This window comes from Microtus oregoni, unplaced genomic scaffold (assembly GCF_018167655.1).
Source record: "Microtus oregoni isolate MIOR12 unplaced genomic scaffold, Mior012 000001F_ref0000356, whole genome shotgun sequence".
Taxonomy (NCBI): domain Eukaryota; kingdom Metazoa; phylum Chordata; class Mammalia; order Rodentia; family Cricetidae; genus Microtus; species Microtus oregoni.
The window spans coordinates 63,866,677-63,887,716 of NW_024543060.1; the positions used below are offsets into that span (position 1 = coordinate 63,866,677).

At 53.4% G+C, this 21,040-nt stretch overlaps 1 protein-coding gene across 1 annotated transcript in view; it reads right to left on the reverse strand.

The window, feature by feature from the left end:
- Lrp1 (LDL receptor related protein 1) overlaps positions 1-16,634 on the reverse strand; it is an 81,331-nt gene extending 64,697 nt beyond the window's left edge. Inside the window, exons 1-6 of the mRNA XM_041663791.1 lie at positions 16,108-16,634; positions 7,782-7,904; positions 5,265-5,402; positions 3,251-3,370; positions 1,266-1,394; positions 887-1,150 (exon numbers count right to left, since the gene is read on the reverse strand). Coding sequence (XP_041519725.1) covers positions 887-1,150; positions 1,266-1,394; positions 3,251-3,370; positions 5,265-5,402; positions 7,782-7,904; positions 16,108-16,177 — 844 coding nt within the window. The 5' untranslated portion in view covers positions 16,178-16,634. The remainder of the gene's footprint in view (positions 1-886; positions 1,151-1,265; positions 1,395-3,250; positions 3,371-5,264; positions 5,403-7,781; positions 7,905-16,107) is intronic.
- Positions 16,635-21,040: the final 4,406 nt, after the last annotated feature.

Consider the following 21,040-nt stretch of genomic DNA (forward strand, 5'->3'; position numbering starts at 1 on the left):
GGAAGCCGAATTTGAGGCAGCGAGGTTCTGGTTTACTCGGGGTCAGAGATACAGTTACATCTGAGGGCTGCGGACAGACTAGCCACAGATCCTTCCCCTCAGTCCGATGTGGCTTTTCGGGGAATATGACCTGCCAGCTGTCAACTCTGAAGTAGCTTTTATTTGTTTGTATAACGACACTGGAGTGGATCTACACCCAGCTAGGCATGAGCCCATCCCATGACACCCTTCTTCCCTGTGCAGCCGTAAAGCTGCAGAGGCAGACAGCCTGAATGGGAATGGCCGGCATATCCTAAATGTCCAAGTGGCTCATGGCTCCTTCCTTATTCTCATTGACTGCCAAGGACCGGAAATAGGCTCAGGGACTTGGCACCTCCCCAGCGGTAGGAAGTCCCTTCTGGCCATACTCCTGAGGGTACGATAACCCAAAGAAAGACAGGCTCAGGCTCCTCTGCTCTCTGCTATTTAACACCCCCCTTTCCTGACCCTTCTCCAGATCCTTATCTTTTTTTATCCCCTAGTCCCAGCTCCTGCTCTATGGGAAAGCCCCTCTGTAGTCTAACCCACACTCCTCTTTCAAGGACGGGACAGTCCCTTGGTCCCCAGAGAGTGACCACTCATTGCCCTCTCAGCCTTTACTTCCCCACTGAGGCCTCCCTTAGCCCTGGACCAGAAATGCAAAAGCCATCCAGAGACAGCTCAGAGTGTAACAGGAGGTAGCATCGCTCGGGCCCTGCTATAAAGAGGCATCAAGCCCCTTGCCTTTGCTGGAGGCATCTTCACTGGGCTCCTGCTCCAGGCAGGGCTCATTCTGTCTAATTTTCTCAAGTGGGTCCCTCTTGCCCATCTCCCCCACTCTCCCCTGCCCACTGAACAGGTGACTCACGGTGCAGACTAAGGGAGATATTGATGGTATGCTCATCCACGAAGCCCTTCAGGCCGGGCATCCGGGCACACTTGAGCTGTGTCTGGGCAGCAGTGTCCCCAACATGCACCCAGCATACGGTCTCATTGGCGTAGCTGAAGTCCATGGCTGTGGTCTGCCGGGTGCTGGTGGGTGTGATGGTAGACACCTGGGCTCCATTCAGGTATGTAGCTAGGATGTTCTGGGAGTTGGCGATCAGTAGCACAGGAGGCCGGTCTACTGGCTCTGAAGACGGGGACAGAGAAAGGTCAGTTGGGACTTCTGACCGTTGACATCGCCATTGCCTGGGGAGCTGCACTGCAGGTCCCTGGCTCTGAGGCCATGGGACAGCCCTACCCACCATTCTTGGCCTTGCATGAGCGGTTGTCCGGCTGCAGCAGGTAGCCTTCCACGCAGCCACACGTGAAGGAGCCGTCTGTGTTGGTGCAAAGCTGGCTGCAGGTGCCATACACTGAACATTCATCAAAATCTGTGAGAGGAAAAAAAGACAAGAGAGTCGTCGTCCAGCGTAGCAAGGGCGCTCTGAGACACCACCTGCTGAAGGGCAGTTTGGCAGAATCGGCAGCATCGGGATGTGCAAACCTCCTGGCCAGAAAGCAGTTTCGGGATTTACTCTGCTCCCTCATGCTACTCTCATCTGTTCATACAGAAAACATTTCTTGGAAAACCAGTGAGGTGGGCACAGTAGATACAACAGTGACTCTGACAACAGAACTACGCTACCATCCTCATGAAGCAGACATTCTGGTAGTAAAGGGAAGGCTGATGTTATAATAAAGGAAACACAAGGTAAAGCTTGGGCCAGAAGTGGTAGACCGGTGCTGTGGAAAAAATAAGGGTAAAGGGGCTATGTGGTAGGCGCCTACGTGACATGTGCAAGGCCCTGGCTTTGATCCTTAGCACTGTGTTTAAAATGAAAGGCATGGGGCTGCAGGAAAGGCCCAGTGGTTAAGAACAGTTATAGCTCTACCAGAGGACCAGGGTTCTGCTCCCAGCTCCCACATGGTGACTCACAATCACCAGTAATGTCCGTTTCAGGGGTTCCTACACCTTCTTCTGACCTCTTCAGGCACCAAGTAAGCACATGGTACACAAATACACATGTGAGCAAAACACTCATACATAGAAAAATAAATAAATCTTTAAAAAAAATGCAGAGGTGCTGGAGAGATGGCTCAGTTGTTAAGAGCACTGGCTGTTCTTGCAGAGGACCTGGAATCAGTTCCTGGCACCTACATGGAGGCTCACAATCATCCATGTTAGTCCCAGGGGATCCAACATCCTCTTCTGTCTTCCAGAGGCACCAGGTACACGTGTGTCACACATAAATATATTTAGGCAAAACACTGATACACATAAAAAAAAAAAAAGGAGAAAGGAGAAAGCCAGGTTGCAGGGCACGATTTAGAGTGGTCAGGGTCAGCTACACCAAGGAGGTCGTGTTTGTGCAGCCTTGAGGCAGGCAAGTTTAAAACAGAAAAGTCTGCATTGTTTGCGACAGAGGAAAGACTGGGAACATCTTACTCATCAATAGGGAAATGGCCAAGTAAGCTGTGGTAAGAGCTACACGTCACAGTGGTTTTTTAGTGAATGAGGTAAATCTCTACAAACTACCACGGGGGGTAGGGGAGAAGCCCTAGAATGTACTGAGGAGTGAGAAACACTGTAAGTGATACATACAATGTGGTGTTACTTATGGAAACACACACATAAGCAAGATTTGCAATCAGAGTTTTGGTGAGCACACGCACACAACAGAGGGTCGGCAAGGGGCAGAGCACACGGCTAGGAGACTGCACCTCGGAACGGGATCAGAAGGGAAGAGAATCATTAAGGAAGCTTGTTCTATCTGTAATGTTTCAATCTTTTCTTCTTTTTTTGGTTTTTTAAGACATGTTTTCTCCTTAGCCTTGGCTGTCCTAGAACTCCCTCTGGAGACCAGGCTGGCCTCGAACTCACAGAGATCCCCCTGCCTTTGCCTCCCTAGTTCTGGGATAAAGGTGTGAGCCACGACCGCCGAACTCTGATCTTTTTGAGAAAGGTTTTTACCCTGTAGCCCAGGCTGGCCTGGAACTCATAGTAATCCACCTACCTCAGCTTTTCAAGTACTGGAATTACAGGTGTGAGCCAAACCATCTGGTTAATGTTTTAATTTTTTTTTTTTACAACAAAATTCATGTGCAAAGACATTTTAGAGGTGCACTGAAAGCGATGCTCAGGGCTCACAGCCACACTGCATCCAGACATCCCCCTGCCTGAGCCCACCCAGCAGCCAGTCCCCCCCCTCCCCCCCACACACCCGCGGACACCCTCGCGCTCACATACCTTTGCACGTCTTGCCGTCTGCCTGCAGCTGGAAGCTGCTGTTACAGAAGCAGGTGGGTCCACTTGGTGTGGGGACACAGTGGTGCTGGCAGCCCATTTGAGAGCAGTTGACACGGAGCTCTGCACAAGACAGGAGAGATACACTCAGGCCACCCCAAGATACCAACCTTCCCCCATCTCCAGCCACTCTTCACAAACCACTTTGAAGTAAAGCCCACAGTGCCAGAGAGGGAGGACATTTAGGAAGCAGGAGCAATATTTTACAAAGCCCAGAAAGGGCCAGTGCGGCAGACACAAGGACACACAGCTAACCGTGGCCTGATACCCGTCTCTCCCTGCTCTGTCACTCTGGACCATCCGTGCCCCCTAAGATGGCATCTGGTATTTTCATAGGGTCAACAGGAAGAGGCAATGAGTCTCGTTCCTTTCGTGTGCCTTGTGTTTGCACCTGAAGGGAGCAAACCATGTCAGTTCCAGCTGAGGTGAAGAAGGGGCAGGCAATGCAACTGCTTCTGCCCCTGTCCTACGGGTGCTGCTCTAAGTCAGAAGGGAGATCCAGAATCCAGACAGAGGAAGAAGAGGAGGAAGAAGATGAGTTCCTCCTTCTGCCATGACCCACTTCTACAGGAGAGACAGAGGGGGTAAGGAAGGGGTGGGGAGAGGTAGGACAATTGTGCCCCCCCCCAGCGACCCAATTAAGGGCTCACTTGGGGCCAGGCGACTAGCCCACAAAGACCCCTTTGTCCAAGCGCTTCACACCCCCACCTAGGAGGGAACTGCAAGAGGCTAAGGTGTTTTAAGCACTAAGCCTGCCAGGAGTGGGGGGGGGGGGAGGGGGGTCAGTTATTCTTTCTGCCTCCCTCTGATCTGTGAGTCCGAATAGTCCGAACACACCGCCTGTCTTTCTAGTCTTTGGCCAAGCGGGTAAACGTTGCCTGCTCTGGGAAATCTGGAAAGGCGGCCTTCTGGGTGGGTGGGCTTCTCTAATATCTGGGGAGGGTCCAAGCCAAGTTTTTTGTTTATTTGTTTCTACAACTAAAAGGGTATTCGAAAAGGAAGCACACCCGAGCATACAACACTGATTAAGACCGACCACAGGGCTAAAGTTAGCCCTCAACTTACTTTCTGTCTCATCCCAAGAGCTACGCATAAAATCAGCCAAAAGAAAGGAGGAAAAAAAAAATCTCCCACAAATCCCCTTGCTCCACAGTCCCGGCCCGAGTGAAAGGATCCAAATGTGTCTCCTCACACAAACAGATGTTTTCTGACATGTGTATGACATATGACACTGGCCCCGCCTTCACAACCACCCCCTCAAGGCCTGTCAAAGGTTTTGCTTGCTCCAGGCCCAGGACCCAGAGCAGAAGACAGGTGAGTATTTCTCTCAACAGCCAGGCTTGAAGGTTTATCACTTTCCACATCACGGATTCTGCTTAAACCGCTACCACAGTCAAGAAGTGTGACGTGTCACTAATGTCCCCTCCTCAGTCTGAATGGCTTTGAGGATGTTTGGAAGAGAAGGAGCAGCTCTTGTGTCCCTTCAACACTTGCAGTTTGTGAAGGATACCTCCTAGGACTCTGGCAGGGTCAGGGAAGCAAACTGGAGGTCCCTATCTAACCCTAGCTCTGACGACAACAGTCCCACTCCTCTGTTCGGACCCAGGAGTCACGTAAGAAAGCATCTGAAGAAGGCAGCCCACTATTAAAAACAGTATAAAACGCTGACTTCTCATTTAATAATTGAGAACGGGCTTGAAGAGAGGCGACCTGTCCGAGCACACACAGCCAGAGGAAAAGTGCTCAGTCTGGCCCACAGCTGAAGCCCATAGGGCTGTTTGATCAAGCTCCAAGCCCAAGGGGCCCAGTAATTTCATTGACAAGTCTGGGCATGGGAAGAGGACAACATCTCATACCCACCAAAGCACAAGGACGGTCTTTGGATGGTAACCTCCCACCAGATGTTGCGTCAAGAGATCACATACCTACCGCACAGGAGAGCATATGGCACCCTTACCTCGGCAGTGAGCACCCTCATCGGAACCATCCATACAGTCTTGGACCCCGTTGCAGAGACGAGACATGGGAACACACAGCTCGGTCCCCAGACAATTGTGTTCATTTGGTTGACATCTCTGGGCTTTACTTTGGGGACCTAGGAGCAAACAGATGTGATGGCGTGACCAAGCAGCCTGAGGTAGCTGTTCAGCCGTCTCTACTGTGTGGGTAGGCGAGGGATAAATCAAGGTAAGACGCTGTGGGGACTAGATGGAGCCTTCTGCCCCCCGCTGCAGCACTCACGACGCAGCGATACACTGACAGCCTCGTGAAAGGAAAGCGAGGGTCCACCCTAAATGTTCCACACTTACGGCCCCTACAGCCTCCATAGTCTATAAATCAGGAGCAGGCAGGAGGCGGAGTGAAAGGTCTGGGTGAGCTCAAGGAAACAGTCCCTGGCAGAAAGGGAGCCCAGACGATAAACAGACAGAAACAAACCACCTTCCTGCGGTTTCCAGAGTGCAGAGCTGGGTGTTGAGGGAAGCACCAAGTTCAGAAGTGAGTCAGTTCATAGACACTGCACCGGCCATAGCAGCTCTCACACAATGAATTAAATGATTAATTAATTAATTAATTTAATGATTAAATGGTGGTGCACACATTTAATCCCAGCACTCGGGAGACAGAGGCAGGTGGATCTCTGTGAGTTTGAGGCCAGCCTGGTCTACAGAGCGAGTTCCAGGACAGTCAGAGCCACACAGAAAACAGCAACAAAAATCCAAAATCTACATATGAAATATATACTAGTTTTTTATATCAAATATCAAAAGAAGGCAAAAAGATCTCTAATAACTTTATACAGGTAAAATATTGAAATAATATTTTGGATGCATTTGGTAAAAACATTCAAATTAATTTTAGCTATTTCCTTTTTTGGAAATTTCAGAATTATGTATATGACTTAGACTATATTTCTTTTAAGAAATATTATTCGAGAGTTCCAGCCTAGAGCAAAGGCCTAATGGGAAGATCTAGAGAGGTCAAAAGGTGTGGTCTACTGATAATATCCTTCATTTCCATTGTTGCCAGGCAGAGGGATGAGGCGACACCAACGGTCCCAACAGGCAGGGTATGAAAGGGTGTGTCTGTGCTGGTGTTGACCCGCCTATGCAGGCAGGGGTTCGAGTGACAGAGGTTCTAGGCAAGGAGGTTTCTATACCATCTTTTCTGTGAGCTATCTGGGGCTGTGTGCTACTACATGTGTTTGGGCGTCTGTCTGAGTGCTTCTTTTTGTTTGGTTTTGTTTTTCAAAACAGGGTTTCTCTGTGTAACAGTCTTGGCTGTCCTGGAACTCACTCTGTAGAGCAGGCTGGTCCCAAACTCACTGAGATCCACCTGCCTCTGCATCCCGAGTGCAGGGATTAAAGGCATGTGCCACCACCACCTGGCCGGTTTGAGTGTTTCTGCAGCCGCTTTTGGGAGCACGTGGGCTCTAAAACGACCAGAGCCTTTGTCTGGTGGGTGTTTGTACCAGGTGGAGTCTGTTAGGGTCTGGGGGAATGCGTGTGTGTGAACACGTGAGGGGATTCAATAAAACGCAGTTTGCATCAAACCGAAGGAAGAATGAACAGAGGAGTACAAACTCTCCCAGCCCCCATGTGGCCTTCTCTCCTTCCAACACACAGGGTTAAAAACACGAGGGGGAGTGGTGGAGACCAGAGGAGGCTCCAGGCCTAATAGCCTGGTGATTACTCCTCCAGGCCAGGCACAGGGGTGAAGAACAGGGGGCTTTCTTTCCACTCTGAACACGACCCTTAAGAACTATGCTGGAGGTATCAGAAGGGACACGGGATGGGAACAGAGCTGGATGAAATCCAGGGGGAAAAGACAGGACTGGCTATGCAGGGGAGATACTGAAGGTAGAGACCCCAGGACTCCGCTGGGGTCCTGCAGCAAGTCCTCCACCCAATTCAGCCCCCTCCTGGCCACTGAGAGGGCGAAGGCTGGGTGGGGACCTTTCTCCCAGTTTAAACAGCTGCCTCTGATTACACCACTTATTGGGGCAGGGGAAGGCGGGGTGTCGGAAAGGGCACAGGGGTGGGGCTTCTGGTACAGGGACTAAGCAAGAGCAGTGGCCTTTGGCCTGGGAGATTAAGGGCAGAAGGGTACCTGGCAGAACCTGAAGGCCACACATCGAGTGCCAGAGAAGCTTCAAATCAGGGAAGGAGAAAATTCTCAGAGGAAAGGGCCGAGTGGTTATCTCCTTGTGGCAAAGGTGCAGCCCAGAGTGTACTGCCCCCAACAGCCTTGGGGATGTAACAGCCAAAGGAGAAATCCAAGGTGCCATTGCTACTCACACCATGCTAGGTACTTTGAAGAAGCAGGAGAGAACACGTTTGGCTGTGTCACAGGCAGATACAACCACAGAGCAAGGTCCGTGCCAGGCTAGAGATGGGCTGCTCCTATCCCAAACACTGCACAAAATTAAAGAGAAAAGCCCAGGGTTCAGAGAGAGGGACTCAGAAAAGGTACTTACAGATCTCAGGGGCCTCATCGGAGCCGTCTGGGCAGTCCCTTTCCCCATCACATCGCCAGCCCTTCGAGATGCAGGTGATCTGGTCTCTGCAGGCAAACTGCTTAGGGCTGCACGTTTTAGGGGCTGAAGGCAAGGAAAGAAAGGGGGGTATGTAAAGGAAGGATGGAAACCAACTCTTGGACCCTGGGGGTTCCTAGGACTCTTCCTTTCCTGGCATCAATCCTCCATACTGTGCACCTGTGGCAAAGGAGAAGACTCCAAGAGGGTCTTATGGCCCCTTTCCAAGTATTCCAGGCTGTCTGTGTGGCGTTCCCCTCCACCCCAGGGATTTAGGGTCAAAGGCTTTGGGGCTCTAGTTTTCTCATCGGACACCAGGCCCCCTGACCTTGCTAACAGTGACTGCTATGCTTCTTGTCCCCACTGGCAGCCCACAGATGGCCGTTCCGCGTCTCTGACCTCAGGGACACCCCTGGCCTCTTGGCCTATCACCCCAGCTCCAACTCCTTACCACTGGACCCCACACGAGAACTGTGGAGGTGCCCTTGGCACACAGTGTGGCTGGGAGATGTTACCTGCAGAGAACGGCCGGACGGGGCCAGACTAGGAGGATGGGAGAGGGTAGAAGGTTCACTCTCTACCACAAGACACAGCTTCCCTGGTTGACCAGATCACAAAGCAGGCGATAAAAGGATCTAAGATTACTCCCCAGCAGAGGCAGGGTGTTGGCTGGCTTGGTCTACAGGGACTAACTCTGATGTCCCTCACCTGTGGAATGGCTCCATCCATGGGAACCACCTGGCATTAACTCCTCTCATCCCATCCTTTACCCTTACGCCCAGTGCTACGTCAGCGACGGCTGCCAGGGCTATGTGCGGAGCTGGGGGCAATTGATCAATCGGCTCTTTCCATCTGCCATCATTTAGTCTTCCTCCCAGGACAACAAGCAGAGCACGGCTAACCCAGAGCTTCTGGGCCAGACCTGCCCAGAATCACACATGTGGCAAGTGGCAAAACCAGCTCAGCCGACGTTAGGTTCTCTCTCTCTCTCTCTCTCTCTCTCTCTCTCTCTCTCAAGTTTTATTTTATGTGGATGGGTGTTTCGCCTGCATGTGTGTCTGTACACCACATGTTTGCCTGTCCACATGAGTGCAGACCTCAGTCATCTGTGGCCCTTGTCGCCATGGCCAGCACAGGAGGGCAGAAGAGGGCACTGGATCCCTGGAAGAGGACTTACAGATGGGTGTGAGCTGCTTTTGGGTGGTGGGAATCGAACCCAGGCCCTCTGAAAAAGCAGCCTGTGTTGTTAACCATGACTCCAGGCTCGTAGAGAGTGCAGACCTCAGTCATCTGTGGCCCTTGTTGCCATGGCCAGCACAGGAGTCTTTTACCCACACCAGGGCAGGGGTCCCATCTCCAAGCTTTTCATCTCCTTTTCTTCCACCTGGGTCAAGCCTGTCTCTGTTCCTCTGACACACACTGGAGGCCAGCTCTGTGCCAGGCACTGAACCAGGCACCAAGATGGGTGCAAAGGTCATAAACTCCTCAGGAGCCACAGTTCCTGGGGAGACTGTACATCACTAACTCAAATGCAGGGTCGAGAGTAAGAAAAGTGTGTCAGGGCTCTGAAGGAGAGAGTCCAATGACCTCACTGAAATGTCCTGTCTCCCTCATCCCCATCTCTGGCAGGGAGGACTGTACCCAGGTCCCTGTCTCCCTCATCCCCATCTCTGGCAGAGAGGACTGTACCCAGGTCCCTGTCTCCCTCATCCCCATCTCTGGCAGAGAGGACTGTACCCAGGTCCCTGTCTCCCTCATCCCCATCTCTGGCAGGGAGGACTGTACCCAGGTCCCTGTCTCCCTCATCCCCATCTCTGGCAGGGAGGACTATACCCAGGTCCCTGTCTCCCTCACCCCCATCTCCAGCACAGAGGACTGTACCCAGGTCCCTGTCTCCCTCATCCCCATCTCTGGCAGGGAGGACTGTACCCAGGCCTCTGTCTCCCTCATCCCCATCTCTGGCAGGGAGGACTGTACCCAGGTCCCTGTCTCCCTCACCCCCATCTCCAGCACAGAGGACTGTACCCAGGCCTCTGTCTCCCTCATCCCCATCTCTGGCAGGGAGGACTATACCCAGGCCTCTGTCTCCCTCATCCCCATCTCTGGCAGGGAGGACTGTACCCAGGCCCCTGGCCAGAACCAGAGCTGATTCAGGAAACACATCAAGGATGGCCTGGCCAGGCCCCCTTGGAGTCCCCCTCCCTCCCTCCTCCCCTGATCCGGGAATAAAGGCCCCTTGAGGAGGTGGATAAAGCTGAGTTCATTGCCCCACTGGGCCAGCTGTGAGGTCTTCCCGGGGGAAACAGCCCGCCAACTTAGTTAGCATGCTGAAGACCGTCACTTCCCCTGGCCAGCCAGGCCGTGGGGAGGGGGGTGCTGCAGTGGGACTCAGAGGCAGATGGGATGTTTGGAACTCAGAAATGGACCACTGAGACACCAAACCGAGAACACTCCTTCCCTTCCCCACCTGGGGCTGAGCCCATGCCCCAGCTTTCCCCAGGGGCAGAACTCACAGCCAGGGTCTGAGGTCACTGGCTGGTCACTCTAACCTCCTCTGTCTTCCACGTCCCAGCCACTGATCCCCTCCTTTGGCCCTCACATGGTTCCCCCACTGTCCCCCACCCCCATTTTTGGCCTGAATTCGACAGAGGAAACAGCAGCTGGCAAACTCCAAAGGCTGAAACGAGAGAGATTCACAAACCAGATGTGGCTGTGGAGGGAGGGCAGTGGGGGATGGGCTCCCCTCCCTCCGGGAAAGGAAGAGGAGGGCTCAGACCCTGTCCTTCTGCTCAGGCTCAGGGGCAGAGGGTGGACGGAGCAGGCGGGGGTGGGGTGGGTGTGGAGGTACACGTCTCTCAGGAGAGCCAGGAGAGCAGAATTGGAGGGGGATAAGTGGAAGAACTTCCTGTCAGCCATGGTGGAGAAAGCCCTAGGAATTTTGAGTGAGAAGGCTAAAGCCTGTCTTTGATTTCCTTTCGGGGGAGAAGAAGGGAAACACATAACCTACTTTGGGGCAGTCTCCACAGCCAAGTGAAGCCTCCTCCAAGCTGGAAGGGAGCTGGGATGGGGGTGGGGGAGGAAATGTATAATCTCCTTAAAGGCCAAGCCAGTCTAGATGCCCTCAGCAGGATGGTCTGCTCCGAACCCAACATTCAAAAAACCCACCCTTAGAGCCTTCAGATGGGGGGCAAGATTAGCATAGGTTAGGAAGAGTCGCTGCCTGCTCCAGCCTGGTGACCACTGAGTACCACACACAGGTCTGAAGCTCTGGGGTCCTACTGTCAAGCCGTGAGGTGCTTGTTAGTGCAGTCCCATCTTACAGAGAACACTGAGGAGGAAGAGGAAGAAGCATGGCTCCCTTGGCAGCTGGAGGGGAACAGGGGCTGCACAGACTGGGTAGCCTCTGGGGAGGAGGGCATGGAGGAGAGGGGCAAGAATGGGACAGAAGAGGGCTGGGGCGTGAGAGGGAGGAGGGAGAGCAAGCTGCAGAAGGAGCACGGGGACACAGGGGCCGTCTGTTCTCAGCTTTGCCCGGAGATGTGACCGCCATGCTAACTTGGCCAACACCCTGCCCCTCCCCAACCAGGCACCCAGCCCAGCCATGGCCCCCAGGGCCACCAAGCTGGAGCCAGGGCAGGAGGTGTGGGGTTGGGTGTGTATCCAGACACAACACAGACCCCACTGCTCGGGCTCAAGCCTTGGCTATCATCCTCTGTCCCACTCTGGGACCTTCGGGTAGGGTGGGGACAGAAGGCCAGTATTTCTGGCTAGGGAAGAGGGAGAGAAGAAAGCCCTGGACAGAGACTTCTCCAAAGTACAGGGACCTGTCCTTCAACCACCCCTGGGAACCTCAAACATTCTTCCCGAAGGACAAGGGGAGGGAAGGCTGGGACAGCAAGAAAGTGACCCTGGGGCCTTTTGCAGAGTGACACAGCAGAGACAGGGCTAGGTCTGGGGACATTCGCTAAGGGAAACCACATGCTAACCTAAGGGAACAGGAGGAGTGAGAGGGGCTGGGGCAGACTCCAGGAATCTGAGCTTTCAAACATTTGGGAACAGGGCAGCAAAGGCCTCCGGCCCAACAGAGAGCTTTTCCCCAAATTTTATGTATTTTGGGTGTTACCAGCGGCTCCTTCCCGCAGCTCAGTGAGGTTCAGACACATTTTTGTCATTCCTGAGTCTGGAACTCTGCTTTGCGGCCTGGGACAGATGGACAGACAGGGTGGTATGGACCGCTGGGGGCCGCCAGGGGAAGAGAAGGGTCTCCTCTTCCGTCCTGAGTCAATATTGACTCAGGACATCAGCCTGACCCACGACCCTGTCTTCTCCTTTCCCCACAAATAAAATCCAGATCCCCTCGAATGCTGGTGGAGGTCAACATGTCTCTCCCAAGGCTGAGCCCAGTATTAGCCCTCCCCCGTGCTCCACATGGCCTGCTCTCAGCAGCGGGGAAAGCTCTGAGCTCCTGACCTCCTTCAGTTCTCAAACTCCTGTTGAGAGGAAGTTCTACCAGAAGTCTCACCTCCAATTCCCCCTTTTAGTGAGCGTGCAAGCGCACGCACACACACACATACAAATCAAGTTTTTGTTTGTTTTTTGTTACAGAAATATTTGCCCTAATGCCAATTTCCAACATCAGTGAAAGGGGGTTAGAAGGGAAGAATTCGGGGGAAGTTGAAGGGGACAGTCTGGGTCCAAGAAGGGAAGAATAAGCAAATGTAAGGGGCAGGAAGAGAAACCACTATCAGATAGCTTTCGAGACCTAGGGGACTGACAGAGACAAAAGACAGACAGTGACTGAGCACAGACAGTCGGGGGCAAAGGATGGCAAATAAAAGTTAAGAACCAAGAGCCCCGGAGACACAGAGCTTCTAGAAGACCAATAAGAAGATGGACAGACGGCAAAGCAGGCAGCCAGAAAAGGCAGGAAGGGGGCTCAATGCAGAGGTTGTCCAGAGGGTGACACAGCTGTCCTGAGGTGAACCCAGAGAATGACCTGAGACACGGGGCAGCACATATCCAGACTCTGGGAGACGGAGTACCAACACAACAACTTCTGAGCTAAGGGAGTCCAGATCAGACTCTGCTGCTTCTCAGAGAGAGAGGGGCGGGAAAGCTGGGGAGTCAGCCTGGGGGACTGTCATCTCACAGGAGTGTGGTGGACAATCTCCTCTCCCCTACCCCTCACCTCCTCCTGGGAGGCTCTACACTGTGCCATGAGGCCACAGCACGGGAAACACTCCAGAGCCAACTGCTTCCTTCTCCAAACAATGCAGGATCCTGCTAACCAGGCTGAAATCTGGGACAGAACACGGGACACGGGGGGGGGGGGGGGGGGGGGGGACACCAGGTTCCCTGGCACAAGTCACCACCAGCTCAGGGACCCCTGCACAGACCCACTCAGCAGCCCCAGGTTCCCTAAGGACAAGCAAGCGCCCCCTACTCAGATCTGGATCACAGGCAGAGAAAGGAAGCCAAGGGGTGGGGAAGACCCCAGAAGAGAATCCAGGGTGTGTGTGAATAAACTCTTGAGGCTCACATGTGTAGGTTCAAGACAGGAAAGAGTAAAACTGGAGTGAGGAAGGGCTTTGCAAAGGTAAGCAATGGCTGGTTGAGGTGAGTTTGTTGGTGCTGGGGACAGAACCCAGGGCCTTAGGCATGCTAAGTTTGCTCTGCCACCCACCCCGAGCTGCGCCCAACCTCAGGAAGGCGTTGAGAGAGGGTGTGGGTTTGGAAAGGATCTGAGTTAGGCTGGGCCCTGGGTGACATGGCTGGAAGGCCCAGAGAAGGGGAGAGAGAGAGAGAATAATAAAGCAAACAAAAACAAACACGCAAAAGCACTGAGAAGAAGACTGGAAGAAAAAGTCTTGTGAAGCTGCTCCCAAATAATGGCCTGTATTAATCTGCCGCACGTGTCTGCCATGTCGAAAGAGGAAGCCATGGAGGGATGCTTAGGATTTGGGTCTGAGCAGAAGGATGCAGACTGGAACCTTCTCTCGGGAAGCCAGAAGGCTAGCATGTCAACTTCATAACTCGCTTCAACTGTCCACCTTCCTTAGCAACTAATAACACCACACCACTGGCTCAAGTGGGAGAGAAGAGAGCTGGGAAGAGGAGACTTCCCTGAGCTGCCTGCCTGGGGCGCTCCCTCCACCCTGATCTGCTCCTTCTCCTCAGCAGGGCTCTCAGTGATCCTTCTCCAACCTCCTTGGCTGCAAGTGGATTCACTAGGAGGGGCTGAACCCTTCACTCAACAATGCAGAGGACTCCTGTATGAGTTTCAGACAGAAAAAAGAATGGGGGAAGGCCCCTAGAGCTATTCCCAAGAAGTGGGAAGGGCAATTGAACCATCAGGTAAGTCGAGGCAGGAGGCCCCTCTCCAGAAAGCCAAGAAGGACATTCAGAGTCTAAAGCGCCAACTCCTACAGGTTCTCCCTTCCTCCCCAGGGGAGGAATATAGATGTGCTTGGAGGTGATCCCTTCCCCGGGGACTGTATTTCTCGACAGGGATGGACACAGCATCCTGTGTACTAGGACAAATATTTGACCGCTGACCTTTACCCTTACCCTGTGGGGCCATGAGGAGAGTGGCTATGAACTAGAGTTTTAGAGGTGACAGTTAAGGAGACACGTCAGACTCCCTCATTCGGTCACCGCCAATCAATCCACTTAGTGCAGCATTTAGGCTCCCTGGAGTGATCCGCCCTAGGAGCCTGGCCTTCTACAGACCGCCTGTGCTCTGACTCCAGCCACCTCCCTTCACAGGGCTCTTTGCCTCAGTTTCCCCTCTCCCCTGACAGGGCTGAGACCCAGAAGAAAGCGCAAGATGACGTGGGACGTGAAGGGCAGAGGGTGGCTGCACAGGCTTGTCTGAAGGATTGTCAGAAGATTAGGGGCAGCAGCCAGATGGGATGGTCCCCAACATGACACGAGGGCCACCGAGTAAACTGTTTTTCTGGGCACAGCTGCTTCCTGACCCTCTTGCCCTCCTCTCCCAATGGAAACAAGTAGAGAAGGGGAGGGGAATACATAATCTGATTTCAGAGAAAAACTTTCCCAATCCCAGCCTGGCAGCAAGATCTGGAAGACAGAGGAGGGGTGTCTGATGCTTTGAGGCTGTTGTCCCTAGTGGGAGGGCAAACCCGACAGGAAGTAACGAATCTCACCCCTTCTCAAGTTAGGGGCCCAGCCCAATTCAACCCCATGACCCCCAGTTGAAAGCTTGGGCAAGTCTTGAACTGGTGACTCACAGCAAGAGGGAAAACAGCTGACAGAAGAATGGAGAGGGGTACACAGTCTCCCCAAAAGAACACAGTGGTCCAAGCCTAACTACTATATAAAGTGTAAGAGGTGAGGGAGGCTGGGCTTAAACGCATTTACTAAATGAGCGGGAATTGGGGTGCGGGAGCATAGTCATAACCCCCCATCCAACTGCCAGCTCTCCTTCCAATCCAAACTGTGATCAAGCCAGAAATCGGCTTCCTCTGAACCCTCTCCCCAGCATTCCAGACCATTCTCCAGTCTCTTCCACAATGATGACATCTGATTTTTTTTCTCATCTCAAAGCTCCCAGGAATTAAGAAGCGAAAATCAGTCAAGAGCATCACCAGGCCCCTCCATGCCTCAACACCGCTATTGACAGAGGCCATCAGAGGGGAGCACTCACTTCGGAACCAAGGCAGACAGCCCAGAATTTTGGACCAAGGCCTCTATGCCTGGGATGCAGGGTTCATTCCACACCCAAACAGGGGGCCCTCCCTATCCCCACCCACGGCTTTCTCGGCCTGCCTGCCCTCTGGCCAGCAGGGCACCCCTAGCCAGCTTTGCCTTCCAGCCTTCAGAGTCCACTGCAAAAGGCCCTCCGCCCCCTTTTGCAGCGGTACACAGCAAATCCGGATTCCTTCACAATTCAGATGGGGGGGGGGTAGGAGGGTGGAGGATGTAGCGGAGGCATAGGCCCTCCCCGAGCAGAAATAGGAAGAGAAGGCCTCTCAATCCCAGGATCAGAAAAAGGGGGAGCCCTCCTTCCCTAGCCAGGCCTCTGGTCTTTGTCTGAGCTGGGGGGCCCTGGAAGCATCATTTGTCCCAGACTCCCATCCCCCAAATCAGACCCCATCCCCGCCCCCAGTCAGGCCGCTGCTGTGTCAGCTGGACTGGGATAACAAAAGGCACCCCCTCCCGCGTCTCCCTTCCCCATCCAGACGCAGGAGTGGGGGTTGGGAAGGGGGAGCCCCCAGGGTTCCAAGGGGGCCCGCGGAATCTCACTCACCATCGATAGTGGCCCCGGCGACCATGGCAGAAAGCAGGGGCAGCAGCAGCAGCAACGGCGGGGTCAGCATGGTGTGGGCCGATGCAAGCAGCAGCCCCCACCCTCTGGTCCTCTTACTTCTCGTCCTCGCCCCCCCCCAATTGGGGGGTCCCCCTTTATCTTCCTCTCCCCGACTCTTCTATTCTTATCCTCTCCTTAAGCAAAGCGAACCAGGGGCGTAGGTGAAAGGTACAGTTCCGAGCCCCTTGGGAAGGGCCTGCTGACGCGGGTGCGCCCCCTGCCCCCAAATTCGAACCCTTCACCCCTGCTTTACTCCTCGCTCCTTTCCCCCTCCCGGGACGAAGCTCACAGCCCCATCTCGGAGCCGCCTCCGGCTGCAAAAATGCACAATTGGGAGGAGGCGGGGTGGGGGGTGGGGGGCGTGGACCCGATGGGGGTGCCTTTGGTAGGGGCCTGATGGAGCACTGGGGGCTCCCCCGTTTCCGCCTCCTCAGTGCACTGGCCTGGAGCTCGCACCGCTGTTCCCCCGGACTGAAGTGCCGCGGGTGGGGGGGGTTGTTGAGAGGGGAGAGGGAGGGGACAGGGAGAGGAGGGAAGGAGGGAAGGGGCGGGGAAAGAAAAAAGAGGGGGGGGGGAGAGCTACGCGGCAATCCTGAGAATGCGCATGCGCTGATTTGGCGCGCTGCCCTGGGGAGGGGGAGTCGGAGGCGCGGCAAGCTTTGGAGTTCTGGGAAGCGGTCCGGGAGTGGGAGTCCCCGAGGCGCCCAGTCCTCTGACTGCAGTCTAGCCCCGGGCGCTCCCGGGAGCCGGAGGAGCCGAGGGTGGGATGGGTGAGGGTCGAGGAGAGCGGAGCTCTAGCGCCTCTTTGAAGCTCAATGTCACCCCCAGGATTTCAGATCCCCCCTCTGTGGGGTCCTGAGCCGACGTCTGGGCGGAGGCCTGATTTCCCTGGGGAACCCAGTGCCTCCCCAGCCTAGGGTGGGGGCAGGGGTGGTTAGTCCGCCGGGAAGGTGAGGCGAAGGCTGAGCTTTGATTTGGAGACTTTGTAAGAACCGGCCGGGGATTGGGGCCTGCGGCCTGAGGGGCGGGGTGAAGGAGTGGCCACGTGGGCCCGCCCCCACCTCGCTTCGGGGCTCAGAGTAAACAGGGACACCCGCGGGGACACGCTGGAGCTTGTCGGCTCGCTTAGGGCTCAGGGATGGAGCCCACCTTAGTACCCGCCCAGCCCTGCTCGCCTGGCACGGGGCGCGGGAGAGGCAGGCACTGGTTTGGAGGGAGGTGACTCACCAGCGGGTGGGGCTGGGGAGGGGCCACCCCCTTTCGCCCTGAGAGGTCGGGCTCAGTTTTTATTTTGTTTGTTTTGTTTTTGTTACCTTCTGACCGGCCTCCCACCAAGTCAGGATTTTAGATGCCAAGCTACAGGGAGCTGGAACGAGGGACTGTTGAGCTCCGCTTCCAGACATTTATTCTAGGGGGTTTTCTGCTGAGTGCCAGACCTTTGTCCCCAGGCTCGGCCGGTTCGAGAGTGATACTTCGGAGTCCAGAAAGCTTCGGGCGGTAACTAGGGCCGGCAAACGTGCTTCCGGCCACTGCCCTCTTCTGGGCAACGAATGAAGGCTGTAACCCTTAGAGTATGACTTTCTATGTACCTGGAGGGAAAGTTCTGGGAAGCTCAGCGGGGGACAGACTCTGCTGTGGATGAGCTTAAAGGCTAGGGACCAGTGACCAACTCCATCTCATCAAGTTCTAGTCAGGGAGGGCCCTCCACTCCAGCCTGTCACTGGCAGCAAAGAGTATCAGAAAACGGACTTGTCCATTAATGACAGTGAAACTTTCCCCCCAATGAGAGCTTCAGCTTCGCCCTGACAGATTTTGCCCAGGGCCATGGGCTACCTGTCTTTATGGTCTCCCTGGCTGGAGACCCCAAGGCCAGTTCCACAGGGTCCATCTTTCCTCCATCCAGTCTTGATGGCCTGTGCTCAAGTCAAGGCCCGTTCTTTTTTCCTGTTGAAATAGACCACAGATTTCCTTCATTTTCACCAGCAGAGGTTTCTCCCAGTGGGGGTGGTATGTTATTCTTCCTTTTCTCCAGCTTCCATGGCCTAAACAGTGCAAGGCCCAGGCAGGGAGTCACCAAGTAGTTTCGGTGGATACTTACAGGCTTCCTGCTAGGTGTCCACCCAATATTGTGGCCCAAATGGAATCTGGTTGAAACAGACCTCAGGCAACAGTGGTAGGAAAAAGATATCAGGAGCTACTATAGTAGCCTGAAGGCTGAAGAACTGTCACTTGTCTCACACAGGTGACTTTTCCCAAAGCCTTTCTTACCTTGTGTTGTCTTGTGTCTCATGAACCTCACTGGGTACCTGGATCTCCCCTGCACCACTCACTAAATCTGTCTTTGCCTCAGCGTCTTCCCTTTCTAGCTACCCTTTAGAACAACCACCGCACCAAAAAAAAAAAAAAAAAAAAAAAGGACTAGAGCTATGGCGACCTAAGTTCCCAGCACCCAGCATCCACACTGGATGGTTGGATGGTTCACAACTTCCTGTAATTCCAGCTCCAGGGAATCTGGTGCATTCTTATGGCTTCCATGGGCACTGCACACATGCACATACACCTACACATGGATACATGAGTAGAAATTTAAAAGAAAAATTGAAGATTTTATTTTTATTGTTCTTTAACTATGCATATGCTTGTGTAAGTATGGGCACAGGATGCCCCGCTGGAGCTGAAGCTGCCATCCAACTTAGGCCTTGTGAAGGTAACCCAAGTCCTTTGGAAGAGGTGGTGACTCTTAACCACTGAGCCATCCCTCCAACAACCTTGCCACCCTCTTAAGGTTCAAGGCCAGAGCGAGGTCAGCCTGTGCTCTTGAGATCCTGTCTCAAAAGGTGGAGGAGGAAGTAGCAGTAGCTTAGGCTGGAGAGATGGCTCAGAGGTTAAGAGCATCGCCTGCTCTACCAAAGGTCCTGAGTTCAATTCCCAGCAACCACGTGGTGGCTCACAACCATCTGTAATGGGGTCTGGTGCCCTTTCTGGCCCGCAGGCATAGACACAGATAGAATATTTTATACATAATAAATAAATATTTTTAAAAAAATTAAAACTTAATGGGTTCTTTGTCCACCACCAGACCACAAACTCCTGAGAGCAAAGACTGCCCTCGCCTCTTTGAATGCCCTCCCATACCCTCCCCTGCATACTGGCATGGCACCCCAGCCCCAGCTCATGACTCCTGAGGGAACTGGAGCTACCTGCTGGGTGAGGAAGAAGGACGTGCCTGTAAGCATCTTCTCCCAGTGTTCTCCTACAACGCCCATTAATCATTGTCTCTCTGTCTCTTCTTCCGCTTACCTTCTTAAGACAGCCCACCTTCAAATGAGAGTTGAATTATAACCTAAACAAGAAAATCAAGTAGGAACTTTCTGAAGTTTATGACAAGGATGCCAAGGATAGTGGTAGGCTGCCAAGCTGTTTCGGGAGAGGATATCCTCCTTCAACACATTATTAACCTTCATGCTTTTCGGTCTGAGTATGAGGGCCTGGGATAGGGCACTGGGGAGGCGGTGCTGGGACCATCAGGCCACAGGCTACCACCACCTAGTGGTCAGTTCAGGAAGTGCAAGTAGGAAGGAGTATCTCCGAAAGGTCTAGAAAGTGGGAAAAGGGAAAGGGCAAACATTTATTGAGCAATTGCCATGGAGCAGGCCGCTGAAATAGACTATGGAAGTTGGGCAGTGGTGGCGCACACATTTAATCCCAGCACTCAAGAAGCAGAGGCAGGTGGATCTCTGCGTTCTAGTCTACATAGTGAGTTCCAGGGCAGTCAGAACTATATAATGAGACTCTGTCTCAAAGAAACAAAACAAACAAGAACAAAAACAAAAACCAAAGCGGAATGTGGATATCCCACTTGAGTCCCTCAGTCACTTTGTGGCAGAGGAGTTATGTACAGTTTATAGACTAGGAAACAGAGATGCGAGAGATTAAGGAATCTGTTCCAAGTGTCTATTCCATCTTGTTACTAAACACTTCTTATGTATCCCAGCATGATGGCAGGCCTCTAAGTTCAAGAGTTAAAAACGTGTAGACTGTTTACGGGTCACTGAGGATGCTCCATAAGGTAACTAACAATTATAACCCAGACCTTCTATGTCTGAGATGTCTCTTCTTTGCAGAGAGAGCCATGGGGACCAGGGAAGGATATGATTTCTAGCCAAGGGGTCGAGAAAAAGCAAGGCTCACGGTGTCATTTGACGTTGCAAGAGCGGGAGGGAGATGACAAGAAGAATGGGTGCTTTAGGCTGGAGACGGGCAAAGACATAGGGCCTGAGGAAATGATGGCTTAGCTGGGTTCAAGGCTGGGCACTGTGGGGGAGGGGGACACACCAACCCTAGTGAATAAAGCAATGGGAAGGCAAATCACCAAGGACTCATTTAGTGATGCAAAGGGCTTTGTTTTGTTTAAAACTTAATTAAGGGAACCAGATGAACCCTAAAGAGGTGGGATCAAAGACAGTAATGACTGGCCGGACAGTGGTAGTGATGTATGCCCTTAATTCCAGCACTCAGAGGCAGAGGCAGGCAGAGCTCTGAGTTCAAGGATATCCTGGTCTACAGAGCGAGTTCTAGGACAGCCACGGCTACACAGAGAAACTCTCCCCTAAAAAACAACAACAGAGAACCTGATGGGTGGATCATGCCCCTTCTATATGGACTGAGAAAGCCAGATCTGGAAACAGCTCACGTTAGAATGGTCTTAGACTCTGAGGGGCCAGCAGATGGCTCAGAGGACAAGGATGCCTGCTGCCAAGTCTGATGACCTGAGGTGGATTTCTGGGACCCCTGTGGTGGATGGGGAGAAGTGACTCCTGCAAGTCATCCTCCGGCATCAACACATGTGTCTTGGCATGCACGCACTCACAGA